The sequence below is a fragment of the Danio rerio genome, chromosome 12 (genome assembly GCF_049306965.1).
Source record: "Danio rerio strain Tuebingen ecotype United States chromosome 12, GRCz12tu, whole genome shotgun sequence".
In the NCBI taxonomy this organism is placed as follows: domain Eukaryota; kingdom Metazoa; phylum Chordata; class Actinopteri; order Cypriniformes; family Danionidae; genus Danio; species Danio rerio.
The window spans coordinates 37,787,899-37,810,606 of record NC_133187.1 but is presented as its reverse complement, the minus strand read 5'-3'; the positions used below and the strand labels follow the sequence as shown (position 1 = coordinate 37,810,606).

Genomic DNA, 22,708 nt, shown 5'->3' with positions numbered 1-22,708 from the left:
TTCACATTTGCACATTTCTGGGTTTGAGTTTAAATAAAATGATACAATTAGATATACATATTAATTAATCAAGTAGAAATGTACTGTATGTTCTGAGCACATCCTTTCAATAAGTGTCTCAGTAAAATAAAATGTTTTTTTTACAACGAATTGCTTTACAATAAAATAAAAAAATATATTTAAAAAATTAAATTATGTATTAAATTAATTAAAAAATACAATAAAATAAAAAGTTCGGACCACATTATCTTTAGTCTTAATGAAAGAATTTTTTAATTAAAATAAAAAAATCATATAAATTTTTTCTTCTAAATTTTCTTTTATTAATTGAATTATTTTATCAATGTTAATGCAGCTGAATTCATTACATAGGTCACATAAGAATTATTACATTTTAGGACGTGTTGTTAAAGCTGAAAATTGTTAGTTTGGTTTGAAGGCAAAAAAACAAACAATATTCACTCATCAGTCCTGATTCTATTATAAACCCACAGCGTTTGATGTGGTTTTGCAGCCATCAGAGCAGAAGAAAAGCTTGTGTTCTTTGTATAGTTTTTTATCTACTTTCTGCAAGCTTTATAGCAATATTAGATCAAAATATCTTAAAAGGCCCATGCAAATCATGAAAGTTGGCAAAAAAGTCGGGATTAAACTGCAAAGTGAAAATGTGAATGTGTCTTCTTATCTACTGGTGATCTGATAAACTGAAATGCCTGTTAAGAACAAGTATAAGCAAGCCCTGTAGAGGCTTTTTACTGTAATAAATAATCCCAAAAATTTTGTCCACATTTATGAATTATCAGTTTACATTTTCACAACAAAAGATACAGAAATTAATGTAATGTTCCACATATTGTGCAGTCTGGTTTCTTTAGTCTTAATTGCACTTTTATTTAAGAGAAGCTCTTGGTGTTAGTCTTCGGCAGGTGCAGTTTTCTAACTGTTTTGCACTCTCTGTTGTTGGCAGACTGATGCTGGATTGGGAAGCTCACGGGCAATTAAGAACCTGCGTCGATCTAACAGCACCACACAGGTGAACCAGCAGGCCAACACAAGCCTCAGGTACGGAACCATCTGTCTTTCCTTTGCATGCCATTTGAAAGTTTACCTCTTCTGTCATTGATGCGGGTGCATCTCACAAAAACTGTCAAGAAGACTTTAGTTTTTATTGCTCATTTTTGTTATTTATTTTAGGATGTTTTTTAGGTTTTTAGTAGGGCTGCACAATATACATTTGCAATCAGAATTATAAACCCCTCTGAATTATTAGCCCCTCTGTTTATTTTTTCCACAATTTCTGTTTAACGAAGAGAAGATTTGTTCAACACATTTCTAAACATAATAGTTTAAATAACTCATTTCCAATAACTAATTTATTTTATCTTTGCCAGCATGACAGTAAATATTATTTTACTAGATAAAATATTATTATATTTATATTATAATATTATATTTTCTAGATAATGATAGTCGGTTCTGTAGACTATTGATAAAAAAATTCTTAAAGGAGATAATAATTTTGACCCTAAAATGTTTTTTAAAAAATGTAAAAACGGTTTTTAAAAAAATCTAAAACTGCTAGCCAAAATAAGCCAATAGCCAAAATAAATCAAATAAGACTTTCTCCAGAAGAAAAAAATATTAACAGACGTACTGTGAAAAATTCCTTGCTCTGTTAAACATCATTTGGGAAAAATTTAAAAAAGAAAAAAATTCAGAGGGGGTTAATAATTCTGATTGCAACTCTATATCATTTTTAGCATCAACATTGCAATGTGATCATTCGCAGTAGTCACATTGCAGGATATGCAATGTTGAGTTTGTATTATAATTCATCATTTGCATCTGTTTTTGATGCCTGTGAAATAAGAAATTGTACCATTTGTGACCTTAACTTTTGAATTATTTATTGAATTATTTTTATTTTTATCATTCAGTTACTGTACTTGAATGCTGTTAGACTCGGGAAATGATAAAATTTCAGTTGTATCTTTTTCTTGATTATATTTATAGATTGTTATGCATAAAAATACTCACAACACATGCAAATACAGAAATGCACAGCAAATAGCACAGACCACAACGAAAATGTGTCGGTGGACCCCAAAACATTTATAGTTTATTTATTAGATTTTATAAAGATGCAAATAGTAAACTTTAATTCATCAATCTCTGACTAAACGCATGCATTTAAATACTTACAGCACATGCAAATGCAGAAACACACTGCAAGTAGCACAGACAACAACGAAAATGTGTAGGGGGACCCCAAAAATGTTATAGATTGTTAATTTGATTTTATGGCGCTGCAGTCCCACTGCAGAATCATACCAATTGATCTTACATTATAAATTCTGTTCAAATAGAGATGTTAAGTCATATGGTGAAATTGTATTTATATTGCAATATATATTGCAAAATAATAAATAAAATGAAAATCGCAATTTTAAATTTTCTCAATATTGTGCAGCCCTAATTTTTCATTTTTTTTTTAAAACATTGATTTGCCTCTATTAGTTTTTGGAAAGTTTGTAGTTATTAATTGTTTCAATTTAAGAATTTTTAGTTATTGCATATTTTATATTTTCATAAAAGTTTTGATTCCAGTTGACATTATGTTTTAGTTTTATTTCATTATTTTAGTTTCTGGTTCTATCATTACATTGGAGTTATTGCTGATTCATTTTAGATAACAAAAAACATTTTATATATATATATATATATATATATATATATATATATATATATATATATATATATATATATATATATATATATATATATATATATATATATTTATTTATTTATTTATTTATTTATTTTTTGAACTTTGAAGAGAATTTATTGTAAAAATAAAAACTTTATAAAACAAAGTTACTTCTAAATGGTCCTAAAATCCATCTTTATGTGAAATATCGTTTATTTCTTTTCCATTTTCAATGAAATACGAATATGTTGTTGTGAGATTCACCCATCAACACAAGCCAGCTGTCCTATTCAGACCTTGATAATGGACTATCCTCAAGGGACAAGAGTGAGGGGTTTTCTGACAACTTCTTCAACATGTATGATTTTTAGAAAGCAACGATGGCATGTTTGTGCACGTACATGTCTATAGCACACATGCCTGCATGCACTCACTTCACCCAAGCTGTGGTATGCCTGGTTCATCACCTCTCAGACGTAGAGGTTGGGGGTTTACACCCTTAAAGCAGCAACAGCTGGGGGTTGAGTGATTTTTGCTTTTCCCTACACAATAGCTATTGTGGCCTGGCGGCTGCAGCACAAGGCAAGCAAGAGGGGGCTGGGTTCAGCTTTGTCAAGAGAGGACCCGGGGTCTCAGGTTTCGCTCGAATGAGGACGCAGTGAAAGGAGAAGTGTGCGTGCTGAAATTCTTTTGTCCGGCAGCTGCCAGTCCTGCCCTCCCCTCCCACTGCATCCTGGGATGCCACAGAGGGTTTTAAATGAAGGAAGTTCTAATACCATCCCCCTTCCTTCGGGTACTTAATAACTGTCATTCTGTGACCTCTGAATTGCTTTAAAAGAGGAAACTTGGAGGAATGTAGTTTTCTGAATTGCTTTTCATTGGACCAGCTGACGCTAGGCACCCCCTTACACCCCCAAAACTCTCACATATACAAACTGAAGCACAGATGCTGGTGGGTCAGACATAGCAGTGAACATCAAGTTAAATGTTGATGCAATTTAAATGCAGACGGATGCGATTGCCATATGCCTATGGACATCTGCCCCTTTAATACCAGCTTCTGCTGTAACATTCCTCTGCTGCGACTGTGCCCAGAGCAGCTGTTGGCACTTCTGAAAATGGAAGTTTTTTTTTAAATGTCTGTCTGATATGTTTAGCATAAATAGTCTGGTTGCTAAAGAAGAGATGTATAGGCTAGGCTTTTGAACAAGCCAATGCAACAAGTATGCACTAAATTAATCAGCAGTCACTGTTTATAAAGATACAAAATGAATACATTTAAAATAAACACTCACCTTTCTATTTATCAGTAGCAGTGTTGCCAACTTGCAATGCTCCTACTCCATCCACTTAGCAGTGACCAGTGTATATTGCAAACCACGTGACCCTACTCGCAAGAGGAGGTGAGGGAAAGTTGTATCAAAATCTGAATCCCCGGACAAATCGGTCTCCTTTTCCTGTACAGGTACATCACGCAGCGCCTGCAGTTAAACTGACAGCAGTTTATCATGACACTTATTTATAATTTATTCTGTAATTAACAGCTCAAACAAACATAGAAGCATTGGCAAGCAGCACCTAATTATCCTTAAAAGAATTTAAAAATCCAAACAGGGCGACTTTATACCCCATTTCAGAAGTAAAACATACTCTAATAGGTAGTGTAATTTACACAAGTGCAGTGTGTGGGTGAGAGGGGGCAGTGTTTCGATGTGATCTGGTTATGTCGTCAGATTGCACTATTATGTTTTTCTCTTCTTTTTCATTCTTTTATATCACATTTTACCTGTTTTTATGTTGTTGTTTTTTTTATCATTTTTATTATTTGTGTTTATTTTTCCTATACCTGTTTCTTTTATTCTTGTTTATGTAAAGCACTTTGAATTGCCACTGTGTATGAAATGTGCTCTATAAATAAACTTGCCTTGCCTTGCCTTGTGGTTCTGTGACCGCTGGTGTTGGTTGCTGTATGGTTTAAAAATATACATCAGTTAAAGTAACTAGGTTAACTTTGATTAAAATACATTACAATAAAAAAAAATCTAATATTTTGGGTGTTTTTTGTGTGTTTGGGTGGGTTTTGGACAACTTTTGGGCTAAAAAAAGTCAGTTATATCTGGCAACACTTATTATAAGATCCTGAATTATTTTTTTTATTTTTTACAAAAAATATGATGCTGTATACTGTATGAGGACCAAATAATCTTCTTAAATGATTTCTGGAGAATCATGGGACACTGAAAACTAGACAAATAATGGGTGCTAAAATATAGTATTTTAACTTAGTTTTGTTTTTTAAACTCATAGATGACTACAAAATGAAATCTTCACCCAAAAATCCCATAAACATGCTGCATTATGCTTGCCTGGCCAGTAGTTGGTGGTTGCACATATGATCTTATAGTCTGTCATTGTGTTTGGTTTTCAAAGTACTTGTTAGAGCTGCTCTGATTGTTCAGCCGAAGATCGGTATCGACTGATAAGCACATTTAATAACTCGATCGGGACTTGTCAATCTGGCTGATCTCATGAACCAATCGCAGATGTTTGTTTATTAGCTGACAAGCAGAGGAAGATGCACATATGCTCCCAAATATTTATACATTACCTACAGCAGCCACAACACGCGAGAAGGTAAATTATGCGTGAAGGTTTAAGCAATCGATGCACTCTCTAAATTTTGCATATTTTTTGATCATACAGTTGTGTAATTATAGTTGTATGCTAAAGTTAGAAATTTTGTAATGCTGTGCAGTTTATGAAATCGATAAAATCCTGCTATATTTGAAGTCACGCTGCTTTGATTACTGCAATAACCAAGGCAGCACCATTATTTCTGCTGTTCCATAGGCGACACCTTCTGGATTAACATTTTTATAAAGTATATGAATAATGTTTTAGTTTAGGATTAGTTTCCTACAATCAGTATTTAGTGAATATATTTAAAATGTCACCAATGTTACCGGTTCATATGTAAAGTGGCGATGATGAGGTTTTAAAGTGTATGGAAAGAGTCTTTAAAAAGGTCTTAAAAGGTATTGAATTTTACTCTCTGATTCCTGTATATACTCTGATACAGATGCCGTGCAACCTGTTTTTACAGTGTATTGGCACGACCCACGTGAGTGATGGTCTCTTTGTTGCAAATGCAGCCATAGTATTTACCGTATTTTTGAGCAAGTATAATTTATCTTATCAATTTTTATATCTGTTATATTATTTTCTGTAAAGCTGCTTCTGACCATGATATGTTCATACCTAATGTAAATAGTTAAAAGAGTCGCAAAAAGGGATTATATGAAACATACTTAATTTTTCTTTGAAATATGAGAGATCTCCACTTAAGTATCATCCTTAGAGGGAAAATCTGCTTAGCTTGAAGCATTAGAATCGGTACTCGGTATCGGCCGAACAACATTACAAAGAATCAGTACTGCAAGAATTCTTATTGGAGTACTTGCACATGCCCACTATAGACTGAAAACGTAAAAAAAGAGGAACTTTCAAATTGGTAGTGTAGGTATTATTGGCCTTGTGTTGTGTTTATATGTTCCTCATTGTGTGTGTTTTGTGTGCAATACTCTGACCTTTCTGTCTTTCCTTCCTTCCCGTCTTTCTCTCTGTGTGTCTGATAGTAGTGAAGGCCACACAGAAGACTTCCTGGCTCTCTTCAACAGCAGCTCTGATGGACGGCGAAAACTTGCCAGCCTCTCCAAGATGTCCAAAGATCGAACCACCTGGAATATTCTGGTACTTCCCGACTTTCAAAAGTCTCATTCCTGCCAGATTTCAGTCAGTGTGGGCATCAGATTGTATAATACCTATAAATTATATGTAGGGCTGCAGTAACTGGTTGACAGGGAAATTGGCCAATTGGATTGTTTTGCCATAAAAAAAATAATTGAACATAACTTAACTTGATGGTTAACAGAAAAATGAAAATTTTCTTATTATTTACACAACATCCACTTTGAGTTTCTTTTTTCTGTTCTACACAGAAGAAGATATTTTAAAGAATGTTGAAAACTAGTAGCCATTGACTTGCTATGAATGTCAGTGGCTACAGATTTCCAACATTCTTTAAAATTGTTTATAGCTGAAAGAAAATCAAGGTTTTGAACCCCTTCTGGTGAGCATATGATGAATATTTTTCATTTTCAGGGTATCTATTTCTTTTAAAACTTGCTAACTATTTATGTAGCATTGCTTTAAACTGTTGTCTTGCCTTCAGGATGACCAGCCGAGAGTGTTCCCTGTGCCCAGCAGCTCTCACAGTACCTGCAGTATGGATTCTCCTACAGGCCTAAAGAAGAGGGAAGCTGGAGTCTCTTTGGCAGCCAATTTCACTGCCAACAACAGGTGTGAATTCATTTTGTCCTGCCGCTCAGATTCTGTGGATAGCTTTCAAGCATTCCTGTTGCCAGTGTCACTGACAACAGATTCACTTAATAGGCCATATTTCTTCTTGTCAGTAAAAGCATGAGCATACCCTGGGGAAAAGAGTAGAAGGATTCCATTTGATTTTCATGGCTTTTAAATCTGCAGCACCAGTCAAACGTTCAGGCACACTCGCCTGAATTAATCTTAACTTAAACCTCATGTTTGCATTCCTAAAATTGTTCCTAAATTTGCAGTTTGGGCTGGTCAGTTAGGCCAACCAAATTACTTTCTATAAGTATGGTTTAAATGGATCAAAGTTGAAAGTAATGACATTTAGGTTAAACTTTATTTACTGGTCTTGTTACAGTTATTGTACATCCTCTTCTGGGTTTTTTAATTAACATTTACTCTCACTATTGTTACACTTAGGGTTTGATTTCGGGTTATTGCCCATAAATATTAGAAAATCAACTGTTTTGATTGTTATAATGTGTACTAGTGTGTCTGTCTGTCAGTCTGTCTCCTTTTCTATATACAAGTATTATAGTTTATAATATATAAATTATATTATAGTATTAAAAGTATAAGTTACTCAAGAACCAGTTCAGCATCTTTTAAATTGAAGTGATGGTGTAACGGATCACAAATCTCACGGTTTGGATTACATTATGGTTTTTTAGACAGATCGGACCATTTTTGGATCAGCCAGAAGGGGGAGGAGACAAATGTCATTTGCTTTCCATTTATTACAAAAAAAACACTACTGCAAGAAACTTTTGGTTTTAACAAACATAACTTAAAACCTGAAACTTTATTAAAAATAAAATGAAATAATCAAAATATCAAAATAAATTTCAAAATATTCAGTACCGTAAAAAATTCACTGTTACTACTACTGTTGCTGATAATGCTAAATGTTGAACTCTAACTTATAATTTCTACAACCCATATTTATTTTTTGTCTAATTTTCAATAAATTATTCAGTTTTTCACTCATTGAAACCTTTATTGCTAGATGTTTTTTTTAAAGAATTATTCAGTGGCATATTTTTGTTGGCTGATTGTCGCCACCTTTTGGCTAAATAATGTAATTGCTGCCTGCAACTTTCATTTTTGAGCGTCATAAAATGCATATGATGTTGATTTTAATCTTTGCCATAAACATCAGTAGTTATATCTAAACTATAAACTTTTATTCCAATACTTCTGTGTTATTTGACTGTTTAAACCTTCATAACTAACTCAAAGACTAAAGACTCAATCTCTTTCTTGATTTTCGCGTCTACAGATTTGAAAGCACTGATTCAAAGGATTAATAAACCTATGCAAATCACCTTCATTTAGAATTTGTTGCGTGGGTGTTGAGATCCTGATTATTTAATGATAAATCGTGCAGCTTACACTGAATGCATTAATGCAGGCCAAACAAGTAGTGACAGAAGCCTGTATGCTTTCATACATTTTGATTTGAATGACACCATCTCTCTGTGATTGTTACAAATTTAGGATTAATATGCCAGTAAAAAAAAAAAAGTATTATTCTGCGAGCCATGTGTGTTCCGAACCGTGGGTTGGGATCCGAGTCACGGATCAACCGTAATAAGTTACACCGCTAATAAAAGGTCATGTGACATTTTAGGCTGGAGTAAGGGCTGCTAAAAAATCAGCTTTGCTCAGGCAAAAGTAAATATAATTTTAATATTTATAAAACTGTAATTATAAAGATGTTATAGCAAAATAAAATATACACAATATACACATATGGTATATGTATTTATGAATATAATAATATTATGTAGTAAAGTGTATCTGAGTATATAAAGTACACTGTCTGTGGATTGTATTTTCAGGAGTAATAAAGCAGCTGTGGGCAACGCAGTAACCACCATCCTTCATAACAACCACTCAGAGAAACCCCTCACTCCCAAGAGCTCCAATCAGAAACCCTCCTTCAAGTAGGTTCATCATGACCGGTGAATGATTACTAAGCTGTGTGAGCTATTCTTAGACATAAGCCATTCAGTGATGCTCAATTATGGTTTCCAGGTTTACACATTTACAGTATTTGCCCTCTCTCTGTTTTAGTAACCTAATCAAAGCCACTGTAAATGACGATGTGACGCTGGATGTGAGTGGTTCTCTCACTAAGTCTCAGAAGAACTTCTCCTCTGCGTCATCAAGCTCCAACAACAATGCTCCTCGCAGCCCTCGAAGCCCAGGTCAACCACGCAGACGAGAGGTCACCGAGGAGGAGGCCGAAAGGTCAGCTGTGCTGTCCAGAGTACTGTTGTTTACATCTGAATGGACAAATTAGACCGGTTATACCCTAATTTGTACATGATTTAACAAATTTACAAACTTTTTTACAGGTATATTCAGCAAGTGAACCATGCTGCTATTATCATCCAGCGTTGGTATCGTCGACATGTCAACAGTAAGAGAGCTAATGAGAATACAATCAAACAGCTCCTTGCATCCAAAAAGAAGGTAATTTATGTTTAATTTGCATTAAAATAATATTTATTTTTAACATATCAATAGAGGTGACACAGTGGCTCAGTGGTTAGCACTGTCGCCTCACAGCAAGAAAGTCACTGGTTGGCATTTCTGGCTGGAGTTTGCATGTTCTCCCCCTGTTCACATGGGTTTCTTCCAGTTGCTCCGATTTCCCCCACAGTCCAAAAACATGCGCTATAGACCTTTTTCATAGCTGCTGCATGGAGGGCACCATAGCGACCAGCGTCTTCCGGTAGAATGCTAAAAACTTCCGTTTACAGCGTTTACAACTGGTAATTTGTGCTCCGAAAATGGGTTTCAGTAACGTTTTTGATGGATAACAGAGTGTTTTTGTGACACAAAACTTAGAAATGTGTCTGTTAAAGCCGTTATAATCTGTCGATGTGGTTCAAGCGCGTCAGAAATACGAGGAAAACGTTCTCCTAGTTCACGAGTCTGCCGTCAGAAATAGTGTGTTTGTGCTGACAGCCTGTCAGCTGTTAGCTCAGCGGCTAACACACACACACACACAGAAAGAGAGAGAGCAAACCAGAGTACTGGCATGAAACTTAACAGGTATGAAAGTTGTGCAATTTACAATAATGACCAATAAAAGTCTGTTATTGATACTCTGCTGGCTGATTTGCTGTTCATTCTAATCGCAAGCCGTTTGTGTTTTATTTCGTGTGTTGTTTTTACCACGGTTTGTGTTTTTCTGTCATTTCGAAATGACACTAGCCTATATTCTTACTTTGTCACAGTGATTAAATCAGTGTGCCAGTGGCACAGTAGAGGCTACATATGTGTGTAAAACATTTTGGTGATTTACATTTGTTTGGGCTGGTTATATATTTGAAATAAAGAGAAAATGTTGACTTTAGCGATGACGAGGCTTCATTTAAACTGCAGAAGATGCCGTCTGACAACGAGGGGAAAATGCCTCACAGCAGCTGTTTTCCATCCTATTAGATCGCATTTCTTTAAATGATCAGTCCAGGAGATGGTGCTGATGGACAACAGTATTTGTTCAAAGAGGATAAAAGCAGGTAAAATATATTAAAACTATCGTTTCAAAGCTGTCCAAATGTGACTGTTTACACGCATCAGCTGCCGACCGGAAGTTCTTCGCATTCTCCTTGCGCATACCCGCAAAGCATAATGGGTAATTTTGCGTTCCAAGAAAAAGGTCTATAGGTGAACTGAATAAACTAAATTGGCCATAGTGTGTGTGAGTGTAAATGAGTGTGTATGGATGTTTCTCAGTACTGGGTTCCAGCTGGAAGGGCATCTGCTTTGTAAAACTTATGCTGGATAAGTTGGCGGTTATTTCCGCTGTGGCGACCCCTGATGAATAAAGGGACTAAGCTGAAAGAAAATGAATGTTATCAATGTAGAAAGATGTTTTTTTGCTTCTACATGATGTAGTTGGTGTGAATTTTGTTCTTCTGAATAGTTAAGCTTGATATATGGATTATGGGTGTTGTGTTTTTTTTTTCTAGGAGAGGGAGCAGAGAGCAGAAGAGGCAAAAACCATAGAGTCACTGAAAAAGAAAGAAGATGATCGAAAACGAATCAGAGAAGAGAAAGCTCGTCTGGCTCGACTCACTGCCATCCAGGTATGTTATGGTTGGTTTAGCAAGGAACATCGCAAACATCTGAATTTTCTATTTAAATTAAACGCTATTGTTTTAATATTCTATTGGTCAAATGAGACATTCATAATATAGAAATGTTTCTTGATCAGTAAATTGGTATAGTAGAAACAAGGATCATATGTCTGGAGTAGTGGCTCAGTGGTCACCTTACAGCAAGAAGATTTTTGGTTCGAATCCTTTTTTTTTTACTTCATTGTTTTTAGACATTCAAATACAACGACTTACAAAATTAATCCAACCAGCATTTACACAATTGACAATCAAACATGCAATATACAAATAATACATACAGACGTATAGTGATCATAGACTGATACAATAATAAAAAAGAAAGAAAATTAAAAAGAATAAATACCAAAAGGACGCAAATAATAAGGAAATAAAATAAAAAATAAAAACAAAATACTGACCTTCCATTTTAATCTAAATTAGTCTAATCTTCTTCAATTGAACTTATTCCACATTAATTAATGGGGTGCAAATCCAGTTAGTAACAAATTATAAATATTTGGGTGTGACGTTGGAAAAATAAACTGGAGAGGGATGTATGGACTGATTGTGTAGGGAAAGCTTCAACAGAGAATGTACTTCTTAAAGAAACTTTTGTCTTTTAATGTTGACAACACATTGTTGATCATGTTTTATAATGCTTTTATTGAAAGTATTGCAACATTTTGTGTAATCTGTTGATATGGAAATGCTTCTGAGGCCTAGAAGAGGTCACTGGGGAAGGTGGTAACAACAACCAGTAGTTTGTTGGGAATAAAACTAAAGAGCATTGACAGTATATAGGAAGAAAGAGTACTAAATAAGGCTATCATGATTGTCAATGATGAAAGGCATCGCTTATCAAACACCTTCCAATTGTTACCATCAGGTCGTCAAAATTGTGTTCCCAGGTGTGTAAGAAATGGGATAAAATTATTATTTATACCCCAAGCAGTTTGCTTTTTAAATTCCTCCTCACTCAGTTGATGGCTAGATATAGACCAGCTGTAGACTAGATATTTATTTAGAGTAGGGATACAGTGTTTTTAAATGATTTATTTATATATCTGCCAAATGTAAAATGTCAGAAGTCTCTGAATGTATGCTGCAAATGAAATTTCTCTACAGGGACAAACTGACTAACTAACAAACAAACTAACAAACTAACAAACAAACAAACTAACTAACTAACTAACTAACTAACTAACTAACTAACTAACTAACTAACTAACTAACTAACTAACTAACTAACTAACTAACTAACTAACTAACTAACTATTTCTTGCAGATTTTTAAAAATAATCCATGAAAGGTTGCCTTATTTTATACAATTTGTCTTCTTCTTTTTTAGGGAGAATCTGATTTTCTCTACTTTCAAATGTTTCATTATGATGACTGGAGTAAAAGTTGAAAATTCGACTTTTCCATCGCAGGAATAAATTACATTCTGAAGTGCTTGTAACTAGAAAACAGATATTTCAAATTGCACTATTAAAGTTGCACATTCGTATTACTTTTAAAGGTTGTTTTTGATTAAATGCATATCATTTTACCAGAGCAATAAACACATTTTTAATCCTACTAACCCCCGGTAATAAAACAGTGGTGTACTTTGCTTTACTTTCATAGTTAGCGTCTTCTAATGACTACATCATTTTTTGCATTTAAAACAGGAGTTGCAGCAGAAAAGAGCTCAACGAGCAGCAGAGGTACAGCAAATCGCAGAGCAGGAAACAGAGGCACTCCGGCATCCTGGGAAAGTAGGACGTAAAAAACTCACCAAAAGTTCACCCACTTCTCCTACAGATATCAAGGCTAAAAATACAGGTGTGCACTACTCTAGATCTCGGATCAAACATTATTTCATGCAGTTAATTCTCTGTTTTGTTTTTGTCAGTAATTTGAAGACGTCTATAAATCTATTTTAAGTAGTCACATGGTTTGTTCTTTAGATTCTAATGTCAATGTGGTGTCTGATCTGGATGATGTGACGAATCTGAGGGCTGCTTCGCCTGCTGGTTCTGCATGCAGAGTATCTCAGTGCTCTCAGGTAAACTTTCACAACCAAAAATCTGAAAAGAAAGAAAAAAAAAAATCTTTTGCTTACCATATCACTTCATTCCTTCAGGAGATTCTCCAGAGGTCTGTAAGCATGGAAGATCAGCGACAGGGGGCGTCATCGAGCAGAGCGCAGTCAAAAACCACTCTCAATGATTTGCTGGACACTCTGAAGCTCTTAGAAGAGGAGCCAGAGAGACTGTCAGAGCCTAAGAGCTACAGGAAGGACAAATATTCCTGGATTGATGAGGTAAGTCATCATATCTTTGCAAGTGCAATTCTGTATTCACATTCATCTTTCAAAACACTCATTCTGTATTCACTTTTCACTGTTGTTCAAAAGTTTGAGGTTGCTAGGGTTTCATTTTAATGTTTATGAAAGAAGTTTCTTAAAGTCCCCCTGAAATCAAAGTTTTTAAAGTAAAAAAAAAATAAAAATCAGGTTACAAGTACAGAATGGGGGCACTGTGACCTCACAGCAAGAAGGTTGCTGGTTCGAGTTCCTGCTGGGCCAGTTGGCATTTCTGTGTAGCGTAGGGATGCACCGATACCACTTTTTTACAAACCGATACGAGTACGAGTATTTAAATTTGTGTACGCCGATACAGACTACCAATACTTCATAGATTTGGTTTCAACTAGGTTTTTTTGTTTGTTTTTATTATAATTTTTCTGCCCGTAGCAAGTATGAACACACAAATCTTTAACAAAAGGCTGTTCCAAGTCAAAAATATACACAAATTGTTGATAACCCTATTAATCCAGACCTTTTCTATTAACGATTAAACATGGATATTTAAATGAGTTATCCTTGCGCTGATATGCGTCCACGACTTCACACATTACACAAAGTGTGTGCAGTGTACGTTACCTTATGGTGTCACTCTCTTGACACTGCATATTTGGGACGCATAAAACCCTGTTATGAGCGATTCTTTCATATTCAGGAGTCCTGCTGTAATTCCGCCGGTCAGGTAATCCAAAAGTCGGCTACTTGAAGTTTAACTATGGGTGGGTTGCGGGCAGATAAGATCAATCGTCATAAATAGCATACGCAATGCATACTCTCATATTAAAAATCACGCGACCATCATCTCACATTGTTTATTAATAAATAATCTTATTTTTTATTGAAACAAAAAAGGGATTTAGCAATGCCACGTCACTGACAAGCCAACTGCAGAGAAGCTAAGCAACCATCGCGGCAACTGCAGTGGTCACTTGTTCCGAAGTTCAGCTGTTCTTTTTTGCACATGATTATAATGCGATTTAATGTTATAAAATCAACAATGAATAGCCCTACAAGAGTGTATCCTGTGTGTGTGTTTGTGTGTCTTTTATCAATAAAGCCGATCTCTTCCAAAACCTTCTGTCTGCCAATATTTTGGCTTTTAATCGAATGAAAAGTTAATTTAGATGAGCCAATTATTAAAAAAATGCAGTAAAGTAACTGTGCCGTGTGGCCACACATCGAATGTGAGGTCTGATCTCATCTCTTTCTCGCTGTCATCCAGATATCGATTCATTGCATTTTTCGCTTGATAAAAAAATGTCCGGAAACAAAAAAATTTAAGGGTGGCTAGTTTGTATTAATGTGTTTTAATATTAATAAAAACATGCTTGCCTTATTTAAGCTTAACGGCTATATACGCTGTCAATAAGCAAGCTATTCGAAAAATATGATTTTACTGTGTACTGGGTTATAATGTGTATTTTACAATAAAAACTAAATGTAGCATGTCTTGCTGTCATTTAAAACATGCAATTCATAACAAACCAGAGCTGTAGGCCTATAGTCTATGCAGTGTGTAAACTTACTGGGAGGTGTAGGTCGATAGTCATACTGCGTATCACATTATTGAACTCCAATATCCTTGATGGAGATTATGTTACCCGATAGCCAATATTAACGTGAGAGATTTTAAAAATAAAAGGCATTTAAAAAAAAGGAACAACATGCAAATCGGCAACAAATAAAACTGGTCCCGTGGAGTTCAGTACTTGTCATCTTGCCAGTGTATGCTGTGTAGTGTGTATAGCGCTGTGTAGTCGAAAAGAAAATAAATAAATGAATGAATGTTCTTACGTTTTAAAAACAAATCTAAATATTACAAATTTGTGAAAAGGGTCTTTTAAAATGAACTCTTTTTTTTTTTCCAGGATGGAGATTCTAACTCCCTGACGACAGATAATGTGGAGCGGCACAGACAGCTGAGTCAAACTCCAGCTCTTCCAGATGGGGGCGCTTTGCTCTCAGAAGCCAAACTGCAAAGCATTATGAGTTTTCTAGATGAGATGGAGAAATCGGAGCAGGAGAGACCACGCTCAGTCACCTCTGGATCACATAGAGAGGTAAACACATTTAAGACGAGCAGATGAGTTTGATGTTTCAATTTGTGTAAGCAGTGCACAGTTCATTTTATGCCTATGCATATGTAGGTGGTGCTGTCAGAGGAAGATCTAGCAGTTGTTGAACAAGCCTCAGCCACAGCTGCTGAGGTCACCGGCTCTATGATGAGACTCAGACTGGAGCTGGATGAGAAAAAACGCACCGTCAATATGCTACAGACTGCACTGGTAAAACAAACATACATAGTCAATATTAAGGTTGGACGATTAATCGATAAGAAGAAAAAAAACTGTTAAATTGTAATATTTAATTATTGTTTTTTTTTCATAATTCATTATTTAGTTTTTTTAATCTTGTTAATACTTTTCCTTTAAAAAACATACTGCATTTGAACCAATTGAGCGCTTTAGAGTTTTACTAACAGCGCAGTGAGCACATTGTTCATATTCGCAACTATCTGGCCTGCCATAAACCCAGGCTTTCTCTCACCTATGCAAAAGAAAATAATATGTGAGTCTGTCATACATCAGATAACTGATTTGCTGCATGTAAGTCTTACTCTTTGCTGTCGACTCATGTACCATTCGCATTTTCACTTCAATAAATCAGTTCAAGCGAATGCAGAAAATGTAATTAATTCTTCTGTTAATTAATTATTTTTATTTTAATATGACCTTTTCTCACTTTCCTTTGGCTTATTACTTTATTTATAAGGGGTTCCCACAGCAGACCCATAAACCACTGGCATGACTAAAAAATATATAGAAAATATTTAACTAAGTGATGTTTTGTTAAAATATTAGTTTTTATGATTTTCTGAAAATATGAACTGATTTCACCCGGCCGCCATTTTAAACAGTGAAATCGAGATATTCCCTTCAAAGACCTAACAGAACATTTGCCAAAATTTGGGATGCCCTTTCTTTCTATGTTAAAACTCTCCATCTGGATCTAGACTGATCACCTCAGCTTTTGATCACAATAGTACATCAGTTTGTAATCTTTCATCACTCGAAATGTAACATTTGAGATTACTGTATAAATGTAGACATCTGCCTCGCATTAATTGTTAATTTGATTTTATTTTATTATCTTCTTTTTTATTTTAATTTATTTATTTATTCACTTTTTTATCAATATGTTATTTGTATTTATATTGACTTATTTTTTTCTATTATTATTTCTGTAAGGGTTGTTTGATATGTTTGTAAAATGGAAAAATGTTAAATAAATAAATCATAAATTAAAAAAAACTGTGAAATCGAGGCTGCAGTGGGTAGAAACCTAGAAGTATCACCTGAGTCACACAGGAATGTTGTGTGCCTGGCTTTATATTTGATCAACAAAGAGAAATCGACACAAATTTATACTTTCACCGCCTTTCAAGTGACTCAAATGTCCGTTCTGGATGAATAGTGAAAATAAAAAGGGATATTGGATCTCATTTTCAGATAAGTTAAGGGAAATGGCACTAGTTTCTTTCACAAACACACATTTCTGATGCCATTCATCAAACTCAAGTTAATAAACTGATTCTTTCACTATATTAGACCTGTCAAGATACTGAATTTCGGTACTGAAATAAAAAAAAAAAGTCTATTTCCTTTTAATATTTAAGGCACTGTTGATGGCATTCTTAAACAGTGCTGATTTGCCATGTTGTTAACGTGCTCAACAGAAATGACTGAGATTAGCCGTGAAGGTCATCAGTTCACCACACTTCACCGATATTTACCAAGCACAAACTCAGACGAGTGATCCTCTGATGAATCGATTGATCTTCATGGCTTTAAACGCTCCAATGTCCTTGTATCTGTGTTTGGACTCGGTGAAGAGCCGTGAGCTGATGACCTTCACGGCCAATCACAGTCATTTCTGTTGAGAACTGGTGAATACTATGGCTAATCAGTAGCGATTATGAGCGCGCTCAGCGGCTCTTAAATGTTAGCAGGAAATGGACGTTTTTAAAACTTCAGTACCGGAACAACACTATTACAGACAACACAAGGGTGTGCTACAGTGGACTGCAGTGTTTTATCGCTCACCGAGTTACATAGACTGAAGCAGGGAAGCGTCGTCACAGTGTTTACCTGCTGCCATAAACTGAAGCCTAGGAGGACACTTAAGCGTATTACTCTGAAAGACATTGTAATGTTGTTTGATGCCTAATATGCTTTTAATTGTTTATATTAAACTGAACTGAATGATATTAAAGTGATGTTTACACCATATCTGCATTTTGAAGTCGTGGCAACAACTGGGGGTTTGTGGTAAATAGCATGTTGCTGCAATGTTTACAGTGCTGATCCTATACTTCCGGGTTTCTTCTCACCGCAGCCTTGCTTTTGTGTTTTAAAATGCCGGCCACGTGAAATAAGCGTATAGAGGTGTCTTTTCTTAAAGAGAAGTACACACAAATTTTAAACATTAACATACATATCTGTTTTTTTTTCTATTTTTAAAATATAAGAAGGATTTAGGCTGTACTGTGTGTATGTAGGTTTTTTCAGTGAAAATAAAAATAAAGAGTAAAAACACAATTGAACAACTATATATATTAGTTATAAGTTCTTTCTTAACTTCAAGCAATGTGTTCTTTGATTTCAGTTTGAAGTATTTATCAAATAATCATAAATAGTTGGTTTCCTTCAATTATTTTAGTATGAGTATGATTAGAAATGAGCATACTCATGTATTAATGTTCTCAGTCTAATGTTTTTATTTGTAAAGGGTGTACATTTACAGTACAAACTTCTAATGAACTATGAGAAAGGGAAAAATTTAATAAAAATTCTGTTGAAAATAAAATAATTGTTCAAAAAAAATTGAAATCGGGGTAGTGTTCAATTTATCAAGGTTTTGCTTTTAGGTCATATTGCCCAGCCCTAGTTTATACCTTCAACTTTATTTGATGTTTAGATGTGGAAAGCTGCTGTCAGAGACTAATGTAAAGGTAAATGTGTGTCTTTAGGCCCAGCAGAGGGAGCTGACGATCCGACACGTGAAGGAGACAGAGAAAGAGCTTAATCATACTTTTCAGCTACAGAAAGAGCAGTATGAAGCGACAATACAGAGACACCTGACATTTATAGACCAGGTATTAATCTCAACACATCACACCTGCATAGAGACACCAGACATTTAAAGACTGGGTATTAATCTTGATACAGCATCTGTTCAGTTTGACAAAGCTTTGTCTGAAATATGTCTTGACATTAAGTTTAATGACTAAACTATAGTCAAATATCGATGAGGATTAAAACAAATGTATTTGGTGGCATTACAGTAAAATTTATCTGATCGCAAGACATTATCTGAATATAATGCCTTTATGTGAAAAAATAAATACAAAAGGAAAGAAAGACATTAGTATTGTAATTTGATGAACATATAAAAAACAGTAACATTACACCAGCCGTTCTCAATGCTGGTTCCTTAACACTCCTGATTTAGATAACCAGCTAATTAGAAAAGAGCTCCAAGAAAGAAGTCGACATGTGCTCTACATACAGTAGTGTTCACTGCTCTCCATCTCTCTAAAAAATACTAATAATTTGTGCTTCACAACTTGTTTGCTGCATTTCCAATTATGACAGTAGTGTGAAGGTACGTTGAACATGTTTTCAACTGGAGTCATTGCTGAATATCCTGTGATGTCCACTTGGTAGGGCACTTAGAGTTAAATGGAACAAACTTGTGTAGCAATCTAAGAGAAACGTTCAAAATATGCATATCAGGGGGCCTTGAGGAACAGGATTGAGAAACGCTGTATTACACAAGTTTACTGTATTTTTGATTAGGTAAAAGCGTTGTGATATAATAGTTCTATAGGGTTATAAGGGGCAGCCATGGCCTAATGGTTAGAGAGTTGGACTTGGGATTTACGGTCACTGGTTTTAGTTCCAGCACCAGCAGGAATTATTTTTAGATTTTTAAATATCTACTTTAATTCCACTGAGCAAGGCACCGAACCCCAAACTCCTCTCTAGGCAACCCACTGCTCCGGGTGTTTGTTGATGGGTGTAAATTGTATAAAAGTGTCTGCTAAATGTAATGTAAATGTTATGCTTTTATTAATGTCCCTCTCTGTCTTTCAGCTGATTGATGATAAAAAGGCCCTGAGTGAACGCTGTGAAGAAGTAGTGGGTGAACTCAAGCAGGTGGATCAGAAATACACGAAGAAGATCGCCCAGATGCAGGAGCAACACGAGCTGGTGAGTTTGAATCCATGTTTTATATATTAGCTCTGTAAAACTATCATACAGAGCAGGTGAGCAGAGTTTTGCATCAACTTTATATCGCCACAAGGGGGCGATCAAGCTTTAAATGCATGCTGATTTCTAAATGGCTCGCTTTCACTGTGCTTTTGTGGCTCTTTCTTCTGCTGTCATTAACTCTGCACATGATCTTTAGTATTCATGTTATTAACTTTTGTGCACCTTCTAGAGCATGTTCGCTCGCTGTGTTGCTTTTGCCACTGCTAACTGTGTTTCTCTTTCTGCGTTTGTTGTGCGTTTCTCTCTTTTCTGTCTTTCTGTCTGTCTGTAGGTGTGGCAAATTCTGGGTCCCATGTGTGAGGTAAATCTTGTTTTTCTATCTAACCCCTCAACCCCTCACATTTTTGTCTTGTCATTTCCATTCTTTTGTTTCTCTCTGATGCAACACAGACTTGCAGACAGTCTTGCTTGGAGCTTTGACTTTGCATGCTTTTTACCCTGAATGAAGCAGAATGTTCTTTTAAGTCAGCTTTTAGATTTAGTTTTAAGAATTAAAGCATTAAGCATTACAGAAATGCTAAATCTTGTGCATGTGTCATGTTTTCATTAAAAATAAACTAACTGCTGTCAAGAAAAGTAGCTGTATATGATATAATGCAGAGAAAACCACCCTAAAAAGCATGCTAAATTGATGTGTATTATCAATGTTTATCCAACCAACCAGTGGTTGATGCATAAACCCATTCAGCATGTGCGCAGTTGTTTAGTTTGTTTATACACTACCTGACAAGTCTTGTCATCGATCCCAGTTGTAAGAGCAACAAATAATAACTGGACTTCTAACTATATTTTCCTATTAAACTAGGAGAAGATTAATCATTAGAACACCTTTCCTCATGCCTAAACAACATTAAGACTTGGATGACCAATAACTCTCTGCAACTAAATGAAAATAAAACAGAAGTGCTCCTATTACCTGTAGGTCCTACTGCTACCAACGTTTTAATCAAAACTCAGCAAGGATTTCTAAGTAGTAATCTGCAGTCACGCCAAAAATCTTGGAGTAATTTTTGATCCACTTTTGCGGTTTGACAAGCATGTAAATGCAGTTGTAAAGAGCACCTTTTCCAACTTAGATTCATGGCAAAAGTTAAATCATTTCTCTCTAAATAAGATTTAGAAACTGTGACCCATGCTTTAATCTCCTCTCGGTTGGACTACTGCAACTCCTTGTACATTGGTCTTTCCCAGTCAAAACTCTCTCGGTTACAGTTGGTCCAAAATGCAGCTGCCAGATTGATAACAGGAACTAAGTAAAGAGATCATATCTCCCCTGTCCTCGCCTCATTGCACTGGCTTCCTATAAAATTCAGAGTTGATTTTAAAATCCTTCTTTTTACATATAAAGCTTTGCACAATTCTGCCCCGGTTTATGTCAGTGAGCTTATTAGGACATATACAGCTTGTAGACCATTAAGGTCCCATGATCAGTTTCTTTTGTCGATCCCTCGGTCTGGCTGCAAATCAAAAGGTGATCGAGCTTTCTGTGTTGCGGCTCCAAGGCTATGGAACAGTCTCCTGTTGAACATCAGGATTTCTACATCCTTGGATACTTTTAAATCTAACTTGAAGACGTATTTATACTCCCTTGCCTTTGAGTGACTCATACATGTAATTTCTATACGATATTTTAGTATCACATGTATACATACAGTTGAAGTCAGAATTATTAGCCCCCCTGAATTATTAGCGCCCCTGTTTATTTTTTTCCCCAATTTCTGTTCTGTTCTGGGAAGATTGTTTCAGCTCATTTTTAAGCATAATAGTTTTAAAAACTTATTTCTAATAACTGATTTATTTTATCTTTTCCATGGTGACAGTAAATAATATTTTTCTAGATATTTTTCAAGACACTTCTATACAGCTTAAAGTGACATTTAAAGGCTTAACTAGGTTAATAAAGTGAACTAGACAGGTTAGGGTAATTAGGCAAGTTATTGTATAATAATGGTTTGTTCTGTAGATTATAGAGAAAAAAAACTAGCTTAAAGGGGCTTATAATTTTGTCCCAAAAATGTTTTTAAAAAAATTAATAGCTGCTTTTATTCTAGCCGAAATAAAACAAATAAGACTTTCTTCAGAAGAAAAAAATATTATCAGACATACTATGAAAATGTTTATTGCTCTGTTAAAAATCATTTGGGAAATATTTAAAAAAGAAAATCAAAATCAAAAGGGGGCTAATAATTCTGACTTTAACTGTATATATTTCCTTTTCTTACATTTTTAATACAACTTTTATTTTTTTCATTTTCTTAAATATTTTATCTTATTGTAAAGCACTTTGGATCAACTACGGTTGTATAAAATTGTGCTCTATAAATAAAGTTTGCCTTGCCTTCTAGTTGATCATTTGTTTAAGTGGCAGAAGGTAGATTTTTCTGATTAATCATCTGTTGAACTGCATCCCAATCATTACAAATACTGCAGGAGATCTGTTGGAACCCGCCTGGACCCAAGATTCTCACAAAAATCAGTCAAGTTTGGTTTAGGAAAAATCATGGTTTGGGGTTACATTCAGTTTAGACTTCAACAGCCTGATGTTTCAAGACATTTGTGCCACCGAATACATTACAAACCACAGGAGAGGGCAAATTCTTCAGCAGGATAGCGCTCCTTCTCATACTTTATCCTCCACATCAAAATTCCTGAAAGTGAAGAAGGTCAAGGTACTCCAGGATTGGCCAGCCCAGTCACCAGAAATAAAAATTATTGAGCATGTCTGGGATAAGATGGAGGAGGAGGCATTGAAGACTCTTAGATGACTTTATTAATAAGTTATTCGAGTCATTGCAAA

The 22,708-nt window shown here is 35.1% G+C and overlaps 1 protein-coding gene across 8 annotated transcripts in view; it reads left to right on the top strand.

Annotated features, from left to right (window-relative positions):
- The window catches only part of cep131 (centrosomal protein 131), a 49,943-nt gene that overhangs the window by 2,903 nt on the left and 24,332 nt on the right, over nt 1–22,708 (top strand). For 2 of the 8 annotated variants that reach the window (XR_012387636.1, NM_001353865.1), the window contains 15 exon segments: nt 968–1,062; nt 6,343–6,457; nt 6,939–7,066; nt 8,938–9,042; nt 9,173–9,349; nt 9,457–9,574; nt 11,083–11,199; nt 12,900–13,053; nt 13,179–13,276; nt 13,355–13,534; nt 15,445–15,636; nt 15,724–15,861; nt 18,606–18,731; nt 19,732–19,848; nt 20,183–20,212. Coding sequence is in view for 4 of the 8 variants with exons in the window: in NM_001353865.1 (NP_001340794.1) it covers nt 968–1,062; nt 6,343–6,457; nt 6,939–7,066; nt 8,938–9,042; nt 9,173–9,349; nt 9,457–9,574; nt 11,083–11,199; nt 12,900–13,053; nt 13,179–13,276; nt 13,355–13,534; nt 15,445–15,636; nt 15,724–15,861; nt 18,606–18,731; nt 19,732–19,848; nt 20,183–20,212 (1,890 nt within the window). In the remaining 4 variants the exon portion in view is untranslated. 8 annotated transcript variants of the gene reach the window in all.